The 22,713-nt window shown below is 37.1% G+C and overlaps 1 protein-coding gene across 1 annotated transcript in view; it reads left to right on the plus strand.

Moving 5' to 3' along the window:
- Nucleotides 1-22,713, plus strand: part of celsr3 (cadherin, EGF LAG seven-pass G-type receptor 3) — a 238,500-nt gene that overhangs the window by 26,151 nt on the left and 189,636 nt on the right. The window contains 1 exon segment of the mRNA XM_051949438.1: nucleotides 20,592-20,935. Within this exon segment, the coding sequence (XP_051805398.1) occupies nucleotides 20,592-20,935 (344 nt within the window).

The following is a 22,713-nucleotide window of genomic DNA, read 5'->3' on the forward strand; positions in this document are numbered from 1 at the left end:
CTTTTTTTTCTTTTTCAGTGAGAAACAATTGCAAAATGCTTAAAAATGAAACACACTGCCAATTCTGTGAACTGCTGCTCCTTTTATATGATAGTTTGTTAAGTGCCGGTGTTCTCTCTTTTTTGGGCCTTTTTAGGTTGACTGCATTTTGAGTTTGGTTTCATTATTTTTGGATAATTCTGCATTTAGTCTGAGTATCCTCAGGTACATTTCAAATCTGTTTTTGTTTTTCTGAGAGGTTGGTTTTGGATTGGAAACCCTGGTGTCCTGATATATTATTTGATGTGCTTCTGTTTCTTCTTTTGATCTAGGATTTTGCATTTCCTGAGAAATCCGTACGCTGCAACCGTCTTTGTCCTGTAGGGACAAGAGTCGAAGTCCTGCATAAAAATGTGATTTAAGTCAGAGGTGCTGTGTTTAACTAAAGGACTGATTATCTGGTGTTACCTACAAATTTTTGGTTTTGGCTCCTATCTGTTTTTCCCCCGCCATGCAGGGAGGCAGGAACTGGGTGTTTGCGTTCTCATGTTGATTTTGTGTATCATTTGTCGTTTGATTTGCAGAATAATTGAAAAGCCAGACTCGTAACAATGTTGCGATGATAGCAGCAGTTGTGCACATTGCTGCCACAGATAGGAAGCCATAGCACTGATTATAATGTTGGAATTCTGAGACACATTCTTGTCGCACTGGTGATAAATTTTGCCGAAATACAGCTGCAGGAAACAAAGCATCGTTTCTCCAATTTTCTTCCAAAACTTTAATACTCAGAGGATGGATTCCAACAGATTTGTCTGTCAAGACTGTAATTCATGCAATATACAGCAGAGAGAAATCCACAAGGGGAAAAACAAAACAAAAATAAAAGCATGCAGATGGATTATTTTAGAAAAAGTACCAACATAGGAAAATTCAAGATTTCATTCAAGAACTTTGCCATACACAGAGCAGAGACATAGTGGTTACCCTGAGTGATGAAATTCTCATTTTGCAAACTCCCGTCACATAACTGAAACAAATAAAATGAGATTAGATAAAAATGAAAGAAGAAATAATAATAATAATGAAATAAAATAAAAAATAGGTACAAATAAATTATGTGTGCAAATATTGGCAATACTGCAGTACTGTCATATGTAAACAGTAAAGGGATGTGTGTAAAATATTGCTATTTCTAGTTATTGCAGGTGAGTCGGTCATTTAGTAGCCTGATGGCCTATGGATAAAAACAGTTTTTTAGTCTGGTGGTCCTTGCTTTCACACTCATGTAGCATCTGCCAGACAGCAGAAGTGTGAAAAGTGTGTGCTGTGGATGGGTGTGGATCTTGGTGATCCTGTGGGCTCTCTTTGTGACTCGGGTGGTGTAAATGTCTTGTAGTAGGGGGAAGGCTGCTCCACAGATGAACTGTGCTGTGTTAATGACAGGCTGGAGAGCCTTCCTGCCCTTAGTGCTGCAGTTCTCATACCATACGGTGAAGGAAGTGGTCAGGACACTCTCCACTGTGGATCTGTAAAAGTTGCTGAGAAGTTTGGAGGATAATCCAAATTTCCTCAGCTTCCTTAGGAAGAAGAGTCTCTGTTGAGCATTCTTGATAATCTGTTGTGTGTTGTGAGTCCAGGAGAGGTCCTCGTTGATGAGAGTGCCGAGGAATTTGAAGGTCCTCACCCTCTTCACTTGAGTCCCATTGATATTGATCATTTTGCATTTTTTTTGGCTATTTTTTCTTACTTTCTGACCACCTTATGACTTTTTGTAGCCATTTTACCACGGCTTGTGCAGCTGCTGTGCTGCATTTAAACTCGGAGACGGATTTGATGAGTCTGTTGGATTCTTTTTAAAGATATAGGCACATTATGTGCCTCTTTCTTAGGTAAACTGGGGCTCTTGCATGAACAGTGGATCTTCTGTGTTCCACATTTCTGAATACTGAGTCCTAGTTTGCACATGAAGTCTACTTTTCTTTTTATTTTCAGAGTGATATGTAATGGGGCGTGTTGGAAAATACTATTTAAGAAGTAAATTCCTGCATGTAAAATCCAACTTGAGTATAATTGAGTAGAATTACATAAGTTTTAGCAGCAACATTTAGTTTAAGTATTCTACGCTAGTTACTGCTGCAGATTCAGCTAGTCTGAAGTATTTTATGTACAGTTATCTATACAGGGGGAGTAAATAAATACGAAAAATGGTTGTATGTGCTACAGGAAATGTTGGAAGGAAACACAAATTTATTTTAGATTTTTGAGCTTTTTCTTAAGGCTTGGAATTTTTTTTTATTCAAATGAAACCATGTGAGGTGTTCAGAAGAAAAGAAAAATCACTATTTAGTGGAGCTGTTAACAACTCATAGACATTAAACACTTGTGTTTATGCAATTGATCATTAAGTAAGTGGTAATTGCCAATACGTTTGAGTCTAATGGGTCCATGTAGTTTGTTGGTTAAACATAATTTTTGTAGAAGTTGGAGTAACTTAATAAGATTGATGCAAACTGTTGCATTCATTTATTGTTCAATCAAAAGGACTATTGAAACAGTAGTCGTACTGATGTTGCACATCTGAATTTTGCACATTGCTGAATATATATGAAAAAGCTAACGGCCTAAAATACTGCAAGAATTACATAAAATTGCAGAAAACGTATGTAAACGTGTAGATTCAGTAAATAAATACAAGGTGCAAAAGGTGTAAATATTCCCAGTTAATGTTAATGTAACAGTGGGAAAAATAATAGTGAGTAAATTAAATTAAATTGTTTTGAATTGGTAGTAAGCACTCAGGTCCAGGCAGTTAGTGCATAAAACTACGTCGTTGCTGCTGCTATACGCAGCTGCTAACCAATGTCACGTCTGCTTGATAGAGGGTCACTGTGGATTTGTTTCATAAGTACAATGGTGTGTGTGAATGCGATATGGGCTAAAAGTGACATTTACATGCGAGCAGGCTTTTTATGTCTGTGGAAGTTAAGTGTCTCGGGTTTAATGTAACGGATTAGTGCTTCTGTTTGGTTTAAATCATTATGTTGCTGCTGCTGTGTATGTGTGTGTGTGTGTGTGTGTTCTTGTACTTGCTACATGGTGAGTACCATTTTCTGCATTTAACTATCAAAGTGAGGACATTTTTACAAAGTGAGGACATTTTGGCCGGTCCTCACTTTGAAACAGCCATGTTTGAGGGTGAAGACTTGTTTTTAGAGAACAGGTATGAATTGAGGTTTGGTTAGGGTTAGGGTAAGGATTAAGTTTAGGCAATCAGTTGTGATGGTTAAGGTTAGGGTAAGGCTCTAGGAAATGCATTACGCCTATGGATGTCCTCACTAAGATAGAAGTACAAACGTGTGTGTGTGTGTGTGTGTGTGTGTGTGTGTGTGTGTGTGTGTGTGTGTGTGTGTGTGTGTGTGTGTGTGTGTGTGTGTGTGTATTGGTGTTGCTCTACTTTACACCGAGTATAATGAGTGCCCAGACCTCAAGGGTAGAAAAGGCTTTAACAAACAGAGCGCAGAAATCAGTAGTCAAGCCAGCGCCTGGATGTTTGTAGGTTGTAATGATGCGTACACGCTATTGTTAATGCTTGTGTTATTTTACCGGCAATAATGTATGCCCTGTTAAAAAAAGGGCAGCTTTACTATGTAGATGCTTTGCTACTTATGTTTTTGATTTGTTTCCATACTTGTCTCCGATCTGCTTTGTGGAAACACGGCCTGCAGTTCATCCAATATGCCTCAGAATTTTTGTCATGTGACTGTTGGTCGCAGCTAAATCAATAATAGCTTAACTTTTGTGCAGAGGACCATAGAAGTGTTGTGTTTTTACAGAATCTGGATTGAGCAATGGCTTTATTTTTGGCTATTTTTAAGATGAGACTTGTAGAACTAGGTTAGTTTTGATGAAATTGAACAATTTTAACCTCTGATTTCCTGCAGGAGTAGTTTAAGGACTGTTGGTATGTTGAAATTGAAGTTGGGATTAATGTATGACCTGTACAAAAAAAGAGAACAAAATAAACAAAGCCAGCTTGACATACAATATTCTCCTATTTCGATTTTTGATTTGTTTCCATATTTGTCTCCAATCTGCTTTGTGGAAACACAGCCTGTTCAGCCACAAAGTCTCAGAATTGTTGTTGCAGAAGAAAAAAAAAAAGAATTGTTGTTGCAACTATTGGTCACATCTGGGGCTGCAGCTAATGATTATTTTAGTAATCAAGTATTCTAGTGATTATTCTGGCAATTAATCGAGTAATCGCATTCTGCACTTGGAATTATTATAGGCCTATATATAATTATACAATGATGAGCAGTCTTGGCGGAATACTGAGCTGTCTGCATGCCGGTATGGACTCAAATGCAGCTGGATCTTAAAGCTGCTGTCCGGAGTTTGAATCGTAGCGTCTCCCAAAACACTGTTGGTCCCTCCCTCCCTCTGATTTCGCCCCTTTATTTGTGCACGCGCGCAGTACCTGAGAGAAGTGCCCGGAGTGCTGCAGCGTCTTGCCTGTTTTGCTGTTTTCCACTCTTCTACATTTAGTACATTTAGTAAATAATATAGGAATTACGTTAAAATGCTGTATTGAGTCTAACTTGTCCTAATACCAAAATAACATGAATCTGCTAGGACGAACGAGTAAAGTTTCAATATGTGATTACACTCGTGTATCCCTCTCGATGACGTTGTTTATCAAACTTAGTGCATTTACGCGTGTATATGTGTTAGATTGTTTATTTATTTCTATCTAGAGTTCAGAATTGCATGACTCCTCTGACGAAGAGTATGTCCCAGACGCCCCAACATCTTCCTCCAGAGGTCGGGCATCTAAACGAAGCCGTCAGGCGGGCTATGGAGGCCGTGGTCGGAGAGCGACGCGAGCACCCCGAGCCAAAAAACGTCCTGCAGTCTCTTGGCCTGACAAGCCGTGGGATTGGTAACTTTTCTGGAAGTTGCTGAGCCCTGATGCTCTCTCCTCCACAAGCAAAACAAATGTGCGCGCGGTTGCGTAGTGCGTAGCTCGCCCACCTCTGCATGGGCTTGCTTGCTGTGCGCGTAACCGTTGATTGACAGCATGACAAAGCTGAAGCTCGAACTTGATTGGTCGGCAGCGACCGGCGCTTTTTGGAATAACATGGGGGTCTATGAGAGGAAGGCGGAGCTCAGGAATAAATTTTCATATCGCGTTATACTAACATTATATTATAGTATCGAACTAGACTAACACATTTGAGCTTTGTTAAAAAATGATACATAAATTGAAAACAAACGGAAACTCCGGACAGCAGCTTTAACGTCTTTCTAAGACCCGCACCCACTCTACTTCCTGTTGGCTACTGATATTTGTTTGGTTGAGAGTAAAGGCCGCCTTCCCCTCATTCCATTGGTAGAGGAACTCGATTGACAATGCAGACTTCTCTTCTTTTTTTTTTTCGAACCGGAATTCCGGTACGGTGCCTGAATACTTACAGAAACCATACAGTGAAGGTACGTGTCCACTATATGCGTTTTTCCTGCATGTACACGCACTGCATGTGAAAATTGCACGCACGTTTTGCGGTCACTAGCGGTTCACAACATTGTCACATGACAGCGCTGGAGCGACAGCGGGCCACTACGTGGTCATGTGACTGAGCTTTCAGCTTGACAGTCAAACGCGTCGGATAAACACAGCGGCTCGACCGCAAACTTTCTTTTTTATTTCAAAAACACTTCATGGAAAAGTATTTCTGTAAGCATTTGAGGCGAGAAATATACTGTGCAGTAGTTGAATCTGTCCTTTTGTTTTAGTTCACCGACACCTCGTTTAGACGAGCGTGTAGACCGCGGGCTGGTTGGGCACTCCTGACATAAACAATAGAAAACAGGGCTCGTTAAAATAGAAGTGTCAAGTCAAATTTAAGGACCCAGTTTGTATTGAATGAAGCCTGGGTCCGACCTTGGACCGCGGTCCCCCATTTCATGACCTGGGGTCTAGCATGTACTTGATTTAATGAATCCTCGATTCAGAGACCTTTGCCTCCAGGAATTTCAGTAATCGAATTACTCGAGTAACTCCAGGAATCCTTTCAGCCCTAGTCACATCTAAGTTAAAAATAACTCAACAGCTGTGCAGAGGACCGTAACATTTTTGACTTTTTGCAGAATCTAGATTGAATAATGGGTTTACTTATGACTATTTTTAAAATAAGACTTGTAGGACTTGTTCAGCTGAAAAGTCCAGGAATTTTTGTTGCATAGTTGTTGGCCACACCCAGTCAGTATAGGCCTTTCAGTTGTGCTGAAGAAAGTAGGATTTTTTTGTTTTTTACAGAATCTGGGTTGACCAAACGTTGTCTTTTCAAATGAGACATGTAGAATAAAGTGATTTTAAGTTCAGATTTTTATTATTATTATTATTATTATTGTCAATTTATTTAAAAAGGGACCGTGTACAATGTTAAACATAAATGTTACTATCTGATGTATTGCACCAGAGTTAGCTTTAAACTAATTTTCATCTGCAGTCCCTTTTTGGTTGAATGCGTGAGTAGGAATATTGCTAAGTTGAAATTGAAGGTGCTATTTACCGGCACTAATGTACCGGGAATACTAGTGCTACTACTATACAAACTATAGATATTTGCTGCTTACATATTTGGACTTGTTTTCATATTTTCCTTGTTCTGTGTTAACAGCTAAAAAGTCCTTGTTTTTTTTGTCATGCCCCCACTTGGGTCAGTAATGGCTCAACAGTTGTGGTGAGAAACAGAATATTTTTATTTTTTACAGAATATGGGTAGGGGATATGGGTCATTTTTGGTTATTTTTTTAAGTGTGACATGTAGAATTGGTTGGTTTTTATGAAATATCATGATTTTAATCTCAGATTTGGTTACATTTCCAAATGCATGAGTTGTTCAGGGAAGCTGAATTATTGTATAGCCCATCTCTCTCTTTTCAAGTATTCATTTTTTCACTTGTATATCTGTAATGTCGATACGGCTTTGTCTGTTCTTACTTTCTCTTGGAGCAGTGAAGTCATTATTTTCAGGTGACTGTTCAGACTCGTCTGTGGCTCCAGTAACAGCGTTATGTTGTCTTTGTTCAGCAGCTGTTTATTTATTTATTCTGCTGACCTGGGGCACCTTACATAGCAGAAATTGCCTCCCGACTTTTAAAAATGTAGCCTGCTCTCATATTTTATTAGGGGTTCTTTTTTTGAGGTTGGCAAACACAGAGGAGAGACAGGCAAAGGCCAGACAAAGGGATGTGACAACCCAGTGTGAAATGGGATTTAAACCCTTGTGATTGTGAATGCACGAACTGCAAAGTAATGGGCTGAATGCTCAGTGTTTAGTGTGTTTCTGAGCAGCGACATGCAGTTTTCTTGGATGCAAATCCAATTTTACTGTTTTTTTAGTTTTGCACGCTAGTTGTAACTAGGGCTGGACATGAATATCCAAATATTTATTTTAACCACTAACCCTGGCAGTGTTCGCCTTTCACACACAGACCCACAATGAATAACAAAAAGAAACATGGATTGTTGAGCATATATGCCCCACTATCCACCATGCAAAGTTCCAGTTTTTAAAATGACACTTGAATGTCAGATATTTACTCACTGAGGACTCATTTTTCACTGCAGCTTAAAGTCCTACACTTCTATAAAAACAGCACAACCATGGCTAGAAGTATAGAGAACACAGAAATGTCTTTGTGCAATGACATAATGCCAAAAGTCCTAGTTTCCTTTTTTAAATGTATGCTGATTTTCTTTGATTATTTACTGCAACAATGGAATCAACATGTTCAACATGTTTTCAAGTGCCCACAGATGTTGCCAATACTGAAAAAAATGCCAGCTTTACAAACTGTAGATATTTTATTGTTTACATTTTAAATATATTTCTATACTGCTCTGTGTAAACACTTCCTGGAGTTTAGTTGAGAAGTCTCAGATTTTTTTTTGTGATGTGACTGTTTAAAAAAATTGCACTTGAATGATTGTTGGGATGTTCATAACTTAAGCCACTGAACCTCAAGTAGTTTCTGGGTGTTTCTTTGCTCCTGACACATTTTTACTCACTGTGTACTCAATGTTCACTGCAATATAAAATCCTGCATCTCTATAAAAACATTACAACCATGGCTAGAAGTAAAGAGAACTAAAAAATGTCTTTGTGCAATGACGTAATGCCATGAATTATAATATTTTTCTAAAAATGAACTAGACGAGCCCTCAGTAGAGGGCAGAACCACGCCCATGCATGATACTCTATCAATTTTGATCACCCTACATATATCCCTTCCTACTTGATCTGCTGACCTGTAACTCCACAACTGAGCAGGGGACCTTAGACTGATCGTCAGTGCCAAGTTTGATGATCCTGACTTCAGCACTTGCAGAGATATCTGACTGGACGTACACACACACATACATACTTATGCAGCCAGATACCCAAGCGAATGCAGTAACCCCAGTGACGTACGTCAGGCGTGGTTAATGATGATTTTCTTTGATTATTTACTAAAAAAAATAAATCAGCATGTCCAGCAAGTGCGCACAGGTGTTACCAATACTGAAAAAAATACCAACTTTCCAAACTATAGATATTGTATTGCTTACATTTTTAATATATTTCTATAAAGTCTCACATTTTTTTGTGAGGTGACTGCTCATCACATCCGAGTTAGTCAAAACTTCACAATTTTTTGTATTTTACAAGATTTATTTGGAGCAAATGATTTAGTTTTGGGCATTTTTTTTTCAAATGAGACATACAATAAAATGGTTTTGATGAAATATGATCATTTTGTTCCATATATAAATTAGATATGGCAATTTTTCCCCAAAGCATGTGTAGTTCAAGAACTGTTTCTCGGTCTGAAAAATGAAGTAACTTTGGTGCTATTTAAAGAAGACATGCCTTTCAAACCCAGCTAGTTAACTGGTATTAATGGGCAAAGACATAAAACCGTTTCAAAAAATAACTGATTGCTTTTTTTCCTCAGGTATCAGACTCAAATTAAACAATTTCATAATTTTTTTCAGAAAAATGGTCGGTTTTTTATTTAATATTCTTTTTTTTGTCTCAATGACATTCTCAGGAATGACTTGAAGTACGTCCAAAATTACTGAAAAATGGTACAAAATGAATCAAAACTTGTGCAAAAAGACTCAAGATTTGTGTAAAATGACTTCAGGTTTTTCCAGTATACCTCAAAATTGGTGCAAAAGGCCTCAACATTGTCCAATATGACTCAAAATATGTGTGAAGTTACTCAAAATTTTTACAAATTAAGTTAAATTTTGTCCATAATGACACAAAATCTTCCAGAAATGAAATTTTTCAGAAATTATTCCAAAACTTGCCAAAATGACATTTGTCCAAACAGACTCAAAAAATATCCAATATGATTCATCACTGGTGGAATATGACTCAAAAATTCCCCCAAATTTCTTATTTCAAATTTCAAATGTTTTTTAATTCCTCTCTTTCTCTGCCTGTTTCACTAATTTCTGCAAGACAACATACAGCCTCCTGCATGCTTATTCTTTTAACCACCTTAAAATCAAACTATAAAACTAGAAACGCGTGTTGTGTAACCACTTCTACATTATGTGTGTGTTTTGTGAAGTTACCGAAGCCTTTTTAAATCCCAGAACTTTCCCCTCACAGACGAGGCGAGCATATCTCCAAACTTTTGGCTGCTTTTTGCTGTGACTTTCCGGCTTTCTCCCCCTTAAAGTAAAATGCCAGGGCTGTGCTTTGTGACCCATCCTGCTGCCCTATGTTGCAGCTTTAAAAAAAATAATAATCAAAAAACACCTTTCTGGGGTTGCTTTCAGTTCCAGCTGTGGGGTTCAATTGTATGCTACTTTGCAGACTATTTCCGTCTGGATTTCCAGGGAAGTGAGCTTGGGATGCTCTGACATTCAAAAGGCTTTGAGTGTGGTATTAGTCAAGCTACCTGCTGCAGAGAGATAGCACTGAACTCCTTCAACCCTTTGAAACGCCGGGGACCGTACAACCCACAAAGCGTCTTAGAGCTGCGGCACCGATCGGAGGCCGGCCTCTCTTTCACGGTGATGCTGGTGTGCACGCATTGGGGGGAGCTCGCCTGCGATTCCAAATCAGTCTTTATTCTTGGAGTCTTTATGCGTGCCAGCCCCAAGCTCTCCTCCCTCTTTGAAAAGGGGGGAGAAAACGTTGGCTCAAAGCCCACAGGAGCCGTGAAAGCATCTCGAAGTTGTTGTTTACGAAATGCTTTTGTTTTCCCAGTGGTGCTAAACACACCAAAAATAACCTTCCATTTGTAGAGTTTTAGCGTTTTTGGAGGTCATCAATGTTTTATTGTTTCCGTGCACACCAACGTGGAAATGGCATGAAGATGGGATGATGCATTAATTATGACTTCCTCAGGGAAAAAACAATCACCTTTACCCACCTCTCACCAAAAACTAATTTAGAATTCCTCCGTGGCCTTGATAGTCCGCTGATGGTCCTGATGCTGCAGAATTAAGTGCTGCAAATGAAAAGGTTTGATCCGAAATGGCACATCGGTGTCGCAGAGATATGAGGAGTCTGTTGACTGACAAAATGATTGACACCTAAGAGTCTCATAAGCTATCTTAGAAACTCAAAAGACAGTTAGTGACTTATGTCCTTGGGTGATAAAATGGCAGTTTTATTTACAGATATCCCCTCAGATTGATGAGTTTCTGCTGCATGTGTTTAAGCTTTTCCTTGAGTGTCACTTAAATCAGTTAGAAATGAATGTCTTCAGTGTGAATTTACAATCTGAGGTGCCAGTTTTTCACTTCAGTAGTTTTTTTGCAAATCTGCTCTCAAGTAGGAATAAAAATCTCCATTTTAGTGACCTGAAATGCTGTTTATGTGTGGATAAGAGACTCCAAATGTAAAAATGAAATGTCTGTTGTGTAAAATATCTGTTTTAATGTTCAGATGAGTTGCAAAGTTGAAACCTAAAGGATAAACTTGAGGCAAAGTAAAGAGTTCCTGCACACATTCTCTCACTTTTTAGTATCTTTGGTTTGTTGAGCTTTTAGAAAAATGTGCTTTTTGTTTCTTTTATGCCCCAGTTGACTCACCCCTTGAGTGACAGAACTAGAAAAAACAGTTGCACAAGAATTTTCAACAAAAGCTTTTACTTTTTCACAGGTTTATTAATCACAACATTTTAGCAGAGCTGTAATTAGCCTATTAGATCATACCTGTGCATAATTTGTAGCTGACCACAGAGAAAAAGATGCTTTGTTCTGGTCTTAGTGTGCAGAATTTTGTTTTTGTTTCTAAGAGCCCTGTAATGTTAAATTTCTCCTTTGTGAGATTAATAAAGTCTATCTTATCTTATCTTAGCTTTATTGCTTAGTAATAACCATTCGAAGGATTCAAAGGTTTTATTGTCATATGCAGCAAATTGTGCAGTAAAATACTTTGTTTTGTGTCTCCATTTGGTGCCTGATTGATCTATTTACACTTAAATACATTCATTCAGACACACAGAACACTCACATCTGGTGCAAAAATGTTGAACTGAGGTGCAGCTGCAGTGCATTTTGACTTGTTTTCTTTTCTATTTCTAGAAAAGGCAGAACAATAGCTGGTACTAATACAAATGTACATTAAATTATCTTTACTGCAGCCGTAAGAGTAAGGAAGGGACAATTGAGACAATTTACTGTTTTTATGTGCATTTACCACATTTACTGTCAGATTATAATGGTTGCTTGGGGCAACACATACCTCCAAAAGGCGATAAAATCACAGCCAAGTTTAAAACCATTGAGGAAAACAGGTGCTAATGCTTTTGAGTGCCATTTCTCATGTTTTGCCTGTTATGTGACATGTTGAGTTGTCAGATGTTCTTCTTTGAATGTCGCTGGGAACCACTGAGAGGGATTCCCAGGAGGCTTGGGGGAAATTTTCAGTGTGTCTGAGGAAATTGTGTATTTTTTTCTTATCAGAAGATCATGTGCAGGAGGCTATAACGTCCCTGTTGCACACAAAACAGTGTGTCAACAAATAAAATACAATTGATCAAGACTTCCAGGAAGTCTTGGGGCTCCAGGAATTCAACAACTGTGGAACAAAGTGGCAAAAATAACACATAATTTAATTCTAGTTTATTAAATGTCACATGTAATCTAATTTCTGGAATCGGATCATTGTAGTGCATCTGTCCATACAGTCGATATGCTGTCATTTTGAAGCCATATGGGTGCTCTAGAGCAGTGGAGAACTAGCAGAAACTTGTTATCCCAAACAGGACCCAACTGTTGAAAGGTCAAATGCTTAATTACATCTCTTTTAGAGAGAACAATTTGTCTCATGTTTCCTCCATCAAAGAGCTGTTTGAGGTTTAAAGCTTGAGGTTTTATGGTTAAAGGAACATTTTATGTTTGCTTTCTTGATGAGGGTTGGATTAAAGCACTCTTGTACGACATAAAAACTTTGTTTGAAACCAGGACACAACAGAGTGAACAAACACAGATATCACTTACTATTTAGTGAGCTTTCTTTGGATATTGAACAGAATCTTTATGCTTGTCATGGTCTTGAGTTTTGTTCTGTTTATTTCCTGTTTTGACGTTCCCTGCCCTTGTGTGTCTGTTGTTGTTTCATTTCTTCCCTTTGTCCCTGTTTCCCTCCTCTTTAATTGCACTCATTGGTGTCACCTGTTTCTCATCTCCCCAGTCAGGCTTAAGTGCACAAATAGTTACAGTTGTGTATTTTGGTTCTGTCTTCATCAATTTGTCCTGTTTGATTTTCTTTGTTTGTGGTTTGCATTTTGTTGGGTTTTCTTCCACTAGGTTTATGTTTATTGCATTGGTGTTTTGGTTTTCTCTGGGTTAGTTACCTTTATTATTCGCTTAGACCTTTAGTTTGGATTTTTCAGTTGTCTTTTGTTTGCCTCCCACCTTTTATCAACAACTGTAGTTTGATTGGTGTCATTGTTTGCACCTGCCTTCCTTCCTGAAATCGCTCTGAAGTGTTAAATTAGCATACAGACATGGTAGTAGTATAAATATTCTTCTGTACTGTCATCGAGAAAGCAAGTAAATGTACTTCAGATAGTTAAGTTATGTTGCATTAATATTACTATTACCTGAGATTAGATTATAAAGATTCCCTTCAGGCATGTTCAACAATATATAAATGTATTCAGCTTTGACAAATGAAAGCATGTGTTCAAGATTTTTTTTTTTCAGAAAAATGTTCAGTTGTTTGAAATGCTTAATTCTAAACATCTGCTTGACAGGGAGTGGTCACGTATGGAACCAGGTGCAGAAGAAATAAATAGTGGGTAAAGAAACAAAGGGCAGCTGGCAATCCAGGGCAAATTAAGTCCATGGGTGAAGAAACTAATACAAAAAACATGAAAACATGAAAACTGGCTGGCAGGAGACAGACAAGATTCAAAAACTAAACTCACAAACCAAAATCTGAAGTCTTTCCCTCATGTTCCTCACATGAGGGAAAACCTGATGATTAACAGGGATGGGGGATACCATGAAACGCACAGATATATACAGATTCACAGACAAATGTACGCCGATCATCACATAACTCCGCCACGTTAATTGGAGGAGTAATAAACTGAGCAACACCCAATACTGTGACCCTATGCCTCCTCAATCCAACCCTGGCTCACAAAAATTACATCCCAATAGAACTAAACTGCATTTACGACTTGAAAGAAACAGATTTTCCCCATGACCAGTTAGAGAATGATGTACTAGGAAATAGGAAACGTAGTTTTCACCCAAAAGTCTGGGAGGATAATTATTCTTGGAGTTAGGTTTCATTGTCATTTGCTGTTTGGTCAGGTTTAGGGACCAAAACTTGTTGGTTAGGATTATTAAAACACATGGTTTTAGTTTAAGTACAACCCTTTTACTGCATGTTTGAAGCTTTTACTTCATTTTCTGGATGGATATTAGATTCTTGTCTAACATAACAGGTTGGCTGAAAAGTAAAAGCAAAAGAAATGCAATAAAATAAATGAAAAAGATATGTTTATTTGGAATGTATTTGTGATACGTCACAAACAAATAGGATTCCTGAAAATGTTATTATAAATGCAGTTTAACACTTCAGAAATGTCATTTACTTCAGTATTTTACCTGTGTCATTGTATTGCTTCTAATTTTTCTATCCCAGTCTGACTTATTTTTGTTTTTATTAAAATATAATGCTTAAGCCTTGTTGCTTTTCTATTTGACACAATATTTATTCTTATGAGGAAAATCTCGCTGATGTCGCACAGACAAATCCTGAATCTATAAATATGCAAATAATTCCCAAAGTTGAATTACCAAAAGCAAAATCCCCTCTGTTTGACTAATATGGGGCTAAAATTTAAAGTGTGTAAGTTACCAGTTGGACCAGGACTGGCCTCTAAACTGGTTGTATGTCAAAAATGCTTGTAGGTTGACAAATTACACTGTAAACACACATCGTTCTGCACTGTGATGGTTCTAAGTGTGTGTGTTTGAGAGAAAATGAGAGATTGGGTCCCACTCCAGCAGATTATCTCGGGTCTTTTCACGGATCCCCGTCTCATTTCAATGACAATGGCAGATCAGTGTCAATTAGTGCTGCTGCTTTTACGTTGTGATCCAGAAGGTTGATAGTAAAGCTGGCTTTTAGCCTCACAATACATGGTTACATTTAATTACTGCACCTAATGCGTCAAGTCTACTGTCTGTCTGTTGTATATGTGTGTGTGTATATATATATAAGCATACACACACACACACACACACACACACACACACACACACACACACACACACACACACACACATATATATATATATATATGTCAGGGTTGAGACTGCGATTTGGTAGAGTTGGAGTCTCTACCAGTAGAGATTGCGATTGGAGTCTCTACCAGTAGAAACTCCAATTCAGTTCAAGTTGCATTGCCTACTGGTGCAGCTCTGAACTAAAGTCACACTTCAGTTTGAAACCAAAAATATCAATATTTAATGGCATTTCTGGTTTGCGTCCACTTGATTCTAGTATAATTGTTCTTGGTTATTGATAAGATAAATAGCATAATAGCACTGTATGCAGGTGTCGGATGTTTCCTTTCAAACTGTTGTGGTGACATTATTCCATGAATGGCTTTTACTTATGATATCTAAACATCCTCACTTTGAACTAGGTGAGCTGCTCAAGAATTATACAGTGAGACCACGCCTATTGGAAATAACATATAGTGCTATTATGCTATTTATCTTATCAATAACCAAGAACAATTATACTAGAATCAAGTGGACGCAAACCAGAAATGCCATTAAATATTGATATTTTTGGTTTCAAACTGAAGTGTGACTTTAGTTCAGAGCTGCACCAGTAGGCAATGCAACTTGAACTGAATTGGAGTTTCTACTGGTAGAGATTACAATTGCAATCTCTACTGGTAGAGACTCCAACTCTACCAAATCGCAGTCTCTACCCTGACATATATATATATATATATATATATATATATATATATATATATATGCTTATTCATAGATGCATGCCCAGTGTATTCTCAGTATTCTCAATATTTTTCATTAGAATGTTCCCTAAAGATTTTGTGGTTTCCTTTCCTGCCCCCTTCATAATGTCAGTCCTCCCTCTGGCTGTTCATTTATTATGATGGCTTCTAGATATGACTCTCTCTCTCTTTCTCTGTGTGTGTGTGTGTGTGTGTGTGTGTGTGTGTGTGTGTGTGTGTGTGTGTGTGTGTGTGTGTGTGTGTGTGTGTGTGTGTGTGTGTGTGTGTGTGTACGTGTGTGTGTATGTTGGAGGTCAGTGGGGAGTGAAGCTCCTCATAATCCGGTAATCAAACCAGCTGCCACCAAACCCAACCCCCAGCCTACATACCTCGTCTTCCCTCTCAGCCTCCTTCCAAATCCTCCATTTTTTCAGTTTCTTGATTTCTGTCAACATCTTCCTGTTTTTATGATATATTCTGACACTCTCAGGCCTCCCTTCCTTCCTTTCTATGTATTATCCTTCATCTTTTTCTTCTTTAAACACTTAAATTTTAAATAGAGGGATTCATTTTTATCACCGCCTAAACAACAGAAAAGAATTTACCAATCAGTAAAATCAGTATGTGATTTAAAGTAACACCTTAATAGCAATACAGTTTTTGTCTTACTTGTGTAACTTTAAGGTCAGATAATATAAATAATAGCAATAATATTAATTACCATATATAAAAAGACAACAACGTGGACATTATTTATAGTTTTGGCTTGTTTTGTTTCAATAAAAAAATCTAAATTAATACTTTCTTTCCTGTGATTTTCCTAGATATTATCTAAAAAAAATTTAGCTGTTACTTTACAGGAAAAGTATGTAAAGTAACAGTTGAAAAAATATTTAGCATTTTTTATACTTTTTCTCCTCAGTTATTTGCAAATGTTTGTAAAATATCAATATTGTTTGGCTGATTTAAATACAGTTGAAATAGTGTAATTTTTCAGTCAAACATTGTTTGTCATTGTCAACAATTTTGGCATGTTTTCTTCCACTGAACATGTAACTTATGTAACTTAATAATTCTTCTCCCCTACTTATATCTGAATTTATTAGATATTATCTATGATTTATGGAAACAGGGAAAATCTGTAAAATAACAGGTGAAAAAATGATTTGCTATTTTTCACCTCTAAATATAGATTTTTTTAAATTATTGGCAGATATTTGTAAAATAACATTTTTCTTGATTTAAATACAGTAAAAATGATGTAATTGTTGGGCACCTGGATGGCTCAATGGGTTAAGCGGGTGACCCAGGGGCCTCCCCAACGCAGTGGCCTAGTTTTGATTCCTGCTTGCGGTGCTTTGCTGCATGTCTTCCCCCCCGTTCTTTCTTCCTTTCCTGTCTGTCTCTACTGCATGAAAAAATGTATTTTTTCATGTGGACATTGTTTTTTTTTGTTTTTTTGTAATTCAAATCTTTATTTAAGCACATGTAGTAACAGCTCAAAGTGGTACATCATACAAAATGCAGAAAAGGAAAGAAAAACCAGGAGGGCCTCCGCCATAGGGATACATTTTCTAAAGTTCAGGTAGATCCTGTCAAAAGGAATTTAACAGCAGGAAGGCAGTAAAGCAGATAAGTAGAAAATATAAACAAATAATACAGTAGTAAATATATATATATATATATTGTACAGATAAAAAATAATCCGGTACTAATGACAACAAGAATAATAAAATTTAAAAAAAAAAAAGGTGAGGTAGACAAACATTGCTTCAGGCGGGTCTCACCATCACGGCTCTAGTTAGAAGTGAGATGTTCCATGAAACCACCCCAAGCCCCCAGTTCCACATGACCTTTACCCCTTATCCTCACTAACGTAACCTCATAGGATGTGGTCTCACCATAGACTGTATATATAGTGGACGTAGCATCTGGCTCCAGAATTGAAGCCAACTCGGAAGTGTCAAAAACTTGCAATATCACGCCGTCCGCTAGGGTTGGCTCCAAAAAGCTTTTGCTCCATAGACCCCAATTCATTTTTGGAAAAAATAAAATTTGACAGACTGATGTTCTACAGCTCAGGATTTTTTTCCCGTTAGTTTTCATGGTCAAAATGAGAGATCAGGTGGCCGATCTTAAAATAAATCAATACTGAATTTTAAATAAATCGTTGAAGTTGGCGGAGCCAGGGGGCGTGGCTATACTTGATTGACAGTCCCATTGACTGGTCCTACCCCGAGTTGCTCTCCGGTCCAGCCTGTTTGATGACGCTTTTTACGTCACTGGCTCTTTACGTCACTGGCTCCAAAAAATCCAAAATGGCGACCAGGAAGTAGCAAAATCCGGGCTTCATTTTCTCGGCGTTGAAACCAACGGGTGACATCTGAAATCTGAATGAAATCTGTCAAACAATACTTAAAAAATGAAAACAGTAATGAATTTATTTACTTTTTAATCCTTAATATACCTATTTTTTCTTTCAATTAATGGCAAATACCTGTAAAATAACATTAGTTTTTGCTCATGTAAATGTAGTAAAAAAAAAGTGTAATGTACAGTCATCCATTGATTTTTCATGGGACATTATTTATAGTTTTGACCTTTTTTTTTTTTTTTTTTTTACTATTGGTTCACTGGTAAATTAATACTCTGTCTTACTGATTTTTTTTGTCTGTTTTTGTTTTTTTCTTTCTCTTCCTCTTCTTTTCCATGTATTTTTTCTTATTGTAACACTATAATTTTACATTGAAGGAATCTTTTTATCTAACATGAACAGTCACTATGTTATTTGCAGTAAAACCTAAATGTCTTGTTTTGTTGGTTCCTTCATTATTATTAATGACTGTCTTTTCTGGCTTCACAGTTGTCTCTTTGCAGTTTTTAATAAACCTCCTTCACACTCCGTTGCCTCTATGTTCCTTTCTTTCACCCCTCACCCTCCATCCATGACTGTCATGCTCTGTTCTTTCTTTCTTCATGTAATTCTTTCCTTATTATTTGCATCAGGTCCACTCGTGTTGCTTTTTTCCTCCTACTTTTATTCTCTTCGTATCTCCTGTCTCATCCTGGTGGTGCCTCCTCACACCGCGGTTGTGTGCATTCTTTTATGGCTTTATCATCCAGCTTGTGGATCCAGATTGCTTTATTGTGCTGTATTTGTATCCAGAGTAAATGAAACCTATTTCTTGTCCGTGGATGGAGCAGATGTTGTCATATTTGTGGGGGGTTGTGACCTGCTGCGATCCATATGAACTCATTCAGTGGGCCTCTGAGAGGAAACAGCAGCAGTGGTATGTTGGATTTGTCAGAGATGATGTTTCTCTCTTGTTCAGTCTCATCCATGAGGCTGGAAAACAAATTACCCTCTCACAAAACCCATATAGATTTAAGAGGATCAATTTTGTCTTTCTTACTGTAACATATGATTAAAGAATTGCATCATCCTTGGGAGCCATTGTGAAGTGGATTTCAGAAAAAAACTTATTTTTTTTCTTTTATTTTCAGCCTGGTGACACATGATGACTAAACTCTGAGAGTCCACAGTCATGCACATTCCCCTGTGAGGCTTTAGGCAGCTAAACGCTTATGTTAGCATGCTAGGATGCTAATTATGACGATGCTAGCATGCTGATGCTTACCAAGTGCACCATCTTAGTTCTGCATTTTAACATTTGCTGTGTTGTTTTTGCCCTGATTTTGGCACATGAAAAATCCGACGTTCACCAAAGTCGGCAGCCTTCTTGTAGTGGAAAAATACAAAATGATGTTATGAAATCTGCATAAAAACATGCATGCAGCTGCTTTTATGACAGATATAACTCAGTTAAATCACACATGCATTCAGAAGAAGCACTTGCATGGCTAAAATCCATTCATTCTGTCCACAAAAGAATGAAGTGTGTCTTGGTAAAAAACAATAAATAGAAAAAAAACACTGATATTGAGCTGTCTGCAAACTGGCAGCGCATAATGTTCGCTGTCATCGTGCTTTTTGCTCCTGGCAGCTAAAGCATGACAAATGTTTTAATTTGATTGCTTTATTTACTGATTACACAGTTGGTGAAGCTGCGGAGAAGAATTGATTTTGATTAAATATTTAAGGCGACAAAGTCTTGGATGGGAAAATTTGACACAGCAAACTGAACTGTTGTGTTAGCTTTTAAACAAGTGTCTGTTTGGTGTAAACAAATTGTATTTAACTGACTGGGTTTGCTATGCTAATATGTACATTAATATTGCTGTTGGTCTTGGTGCTCCAAGTTAGTCCTATGTGTATTTTTAAGTAATAGTTTTGATCATTTAATGCTGTTTCATCTGATTTTGGATTTAAAAATGTGCATCTAGATAGTTTTTTTTAATAGATTTCCTTCATAAATGTATTATTTAAATCTTATTTTTTTAGTTGAGATGACTATTATAGACTCATTTTTTGGATTTTATTTTAGAATTATTACAATCACTCACATTAAAGGGTAAATATTCCACTGTTACTCAATATAAACACAACTTTTGTTGCACTAAGACTATACTAAATCCAACAAAACTAGTGACAAAAACATATTTGACTGCTGGTTGTGTTTTTTTTGTTTGTTTGGGTTTTTTTGTTTGTTTTTTGATATTCCCAGGAGGCGTTTTGACTTTTAACTGCCTGCAGCATGAGTTTGTTCACTTCAGTGACAAAATAATGAATTTAAAAGCAGCGTCAGATGTACCATGTTGTGTTCTTTTTCAAACACAAAGCGGTTTTGAAAGAGATTTGGGGTATTTTTTTTTGGTATTTATTCCTCACTTGTATTTAGATGTATGTGTACAATGTGTTGTAACATGGAGAAAGCTACACTACTGCATATAAGCTGCATATCTCCTGACATGATGATGACCTTCTCACCTTTATTCTCTGGCTTCTTTTCATTTATCTTTGTCCCTTTATGTTGCTGTCTCGACTGTTTTCTGTTTATCGCTGCCCTTCCTCACCCTTTATCTTTTTGCTTTACCTGTTCTGACTCTTTTTTTTTATCACTTTCTTTATCTCCTGACGCTTCGTTTTATTTGCTAACCAGTTAATTTACCTATTTTGTCCTCCGCTCTCTTCTTTAAATCCTCAGACGGCGTTCACAGTATCTCAGCCCAATGTGTTCTCCGTGTCCTCATCATCACCGAGGACATGCTGGGCAGCAGCGTCACCGTCCGCCTCCAGAACATGTCCCAGGAGCACTTCCTGTCGCCGCTGCTGGGTAACTTCCTGGAGGGCGTGTCGGCCGTGCTGTCAGTGCCCGTCGAGGACGTCTTCATTTTTAACATCCAGCCGGACCTGGACGCAGCTCCAGGAGGGATTCTGAACGTCAGCTTCTCGGCCGCTCTGCCAGGTGGACACTTTTTCCCCTCTGAGGCTCTGGAGGAACAGCTGTACCTGAACAGGCCAAGGCTAACGTCACTAACGCAGATGGAGGTTGGTCCACGTACAAAACACACTCACACATGTAGAAATCAGTCTTTTTGGTGCTTCATTTTGGTGTAACTACACTGTAAAAACACTGAATTCTGGCAGAAGGATTTATGAACTATACAGTTTCTGTCAAAAGTTTGGACACACCTTCTCATTCAGTGCTTTATTTGTATTATTTTCTACTTTGTAGATTAATATTGAAGACCTCAAAACTATAAAAGAATACTTATGGAATTATGTTGTAAACAAATACGTTTTAATATGCAGTATTAATCTTAAATAAAAACCATTGACTGAGAAGGTGTGTCCAAACTTGTGACTGACAGTGTACATTAAAAACATTAGCAATATTGTAGAAACAGTTTCTGTGATTTTGCTATATATTATCTGTAGCTTAGAAAAACTCTAAAACGATAGTTGAAAAAATAATTTCTTTTTTTCAATCCTTAATAATGTAATATTATTTTAATACAAATGAATGTTTCACTTTTCATTTTATTAATGGCAAGTATCTGGAAAATAACAATATTTTTGCTGATTTAACCCTGTAAAACCCAGTTTTACAAAAATACATCAGTTTTATTTCCTTTTGTATTATTAGTTTTTATTATTTATTATTTATTTTTATTATATATATCTAAATATATATAGATATGAAGAGTTCATTTGAAAAAACAGGTAACTCCGTTTTATAAATTTTCAGAAAACTAATTTTTTATTGTTTACTTCAGATAATAATAATAACACTAATAATTTATTTTTTCTCTATTTTGTCATGTATTTTTCTACTGAATCAAATCCACTCAACTTCAGTTTGATTGATATTATCTCAAGTAAACAATAAAAAATGAGTTTTCTGAAAATGTATCAAAACAGAGTTATCTGTTTTTGCAGATGAACTCTTCATATATATGTATATAGATATATGTCAGGGTAGAGACTGCGATTTGGTAGAATTGGAGTTTCTACCAGTAGAGATTGCGATTGGAGTCTCTACCAGTAGAGTTTGCGATTGTAATCTCTACCAGTAGAGATGGAACTTTTAATCTAACCCCTGCCCTGACCCCTGACCCTAACCTTAACTGACCCTGACCTTTTAATCTAACCCCTGCCCTGACCCCTGACCCTAACCTTAAAAGTCTAACCTTAGCCCTGACAAATCTCTACTGGTAAGATTGGAGTTTCTACTGGTAGAGATTGCGATCACAGGGTTAAATACAATAGAACAAAGTAATGTGACCATCAACTATTAAAAGAATGAATTAGTTAAAATAAGTTTTGGACTTTTTTGGTTAACATGTAAATGATTTCCTTTAGTTGTCAGATTTTTTTTTTTATATTTACTAACATAAAAAGCAAAAAACTATATAAAACAAAGAAAGTTGAAAAAATTGATTTTCACTTTACAATCTTTAATATAAATTTTTTTCCAGATAAATGTCAATATTTTTGTTGTCTTAAATACAGTGAATTTCATGGTCGGACGGTAAAGAATTTTTTTTGTGAATGCATTTTGCTCAAATAATGCAAAGAGACTTGTGCTTCAAGGCAGTCATCTGAGCATATTCCATGTGAACTGATAATAATACAATACAGATGAGCACCCATATGGCTTCATGCAACGATACACAGATATGATCGCTGAACGTTCTCATGCATGAAATCATGCCTGGATACAGCATACGCATCACTTACATACATGTTTAAACAATCCCCGAGCATCTCGACAAACAGATGAGGAGAGCTGAAACCAGAAGGAGAAAAGATTTATGAAGGGGTGT

The sequence above is a fragment of the Acanthochromis polyacanthus genome, chromosome 6 (genome assembly GCF_021347895.1).
Source record: "Acanthochromis polyacanthus isolate Apoly-LR-REF ecotype Palm Island chromosome 6, KAUST_Apoly_ChrSc, whole genome shotgun sequence".
Taxonomy (NCBI): domain Eukaryota; kingdom Metazoa; phylum Chordata; class Actinopteri; family Pomacentridae; genus Acanthochromis; species Acanthochromis polyacanthus.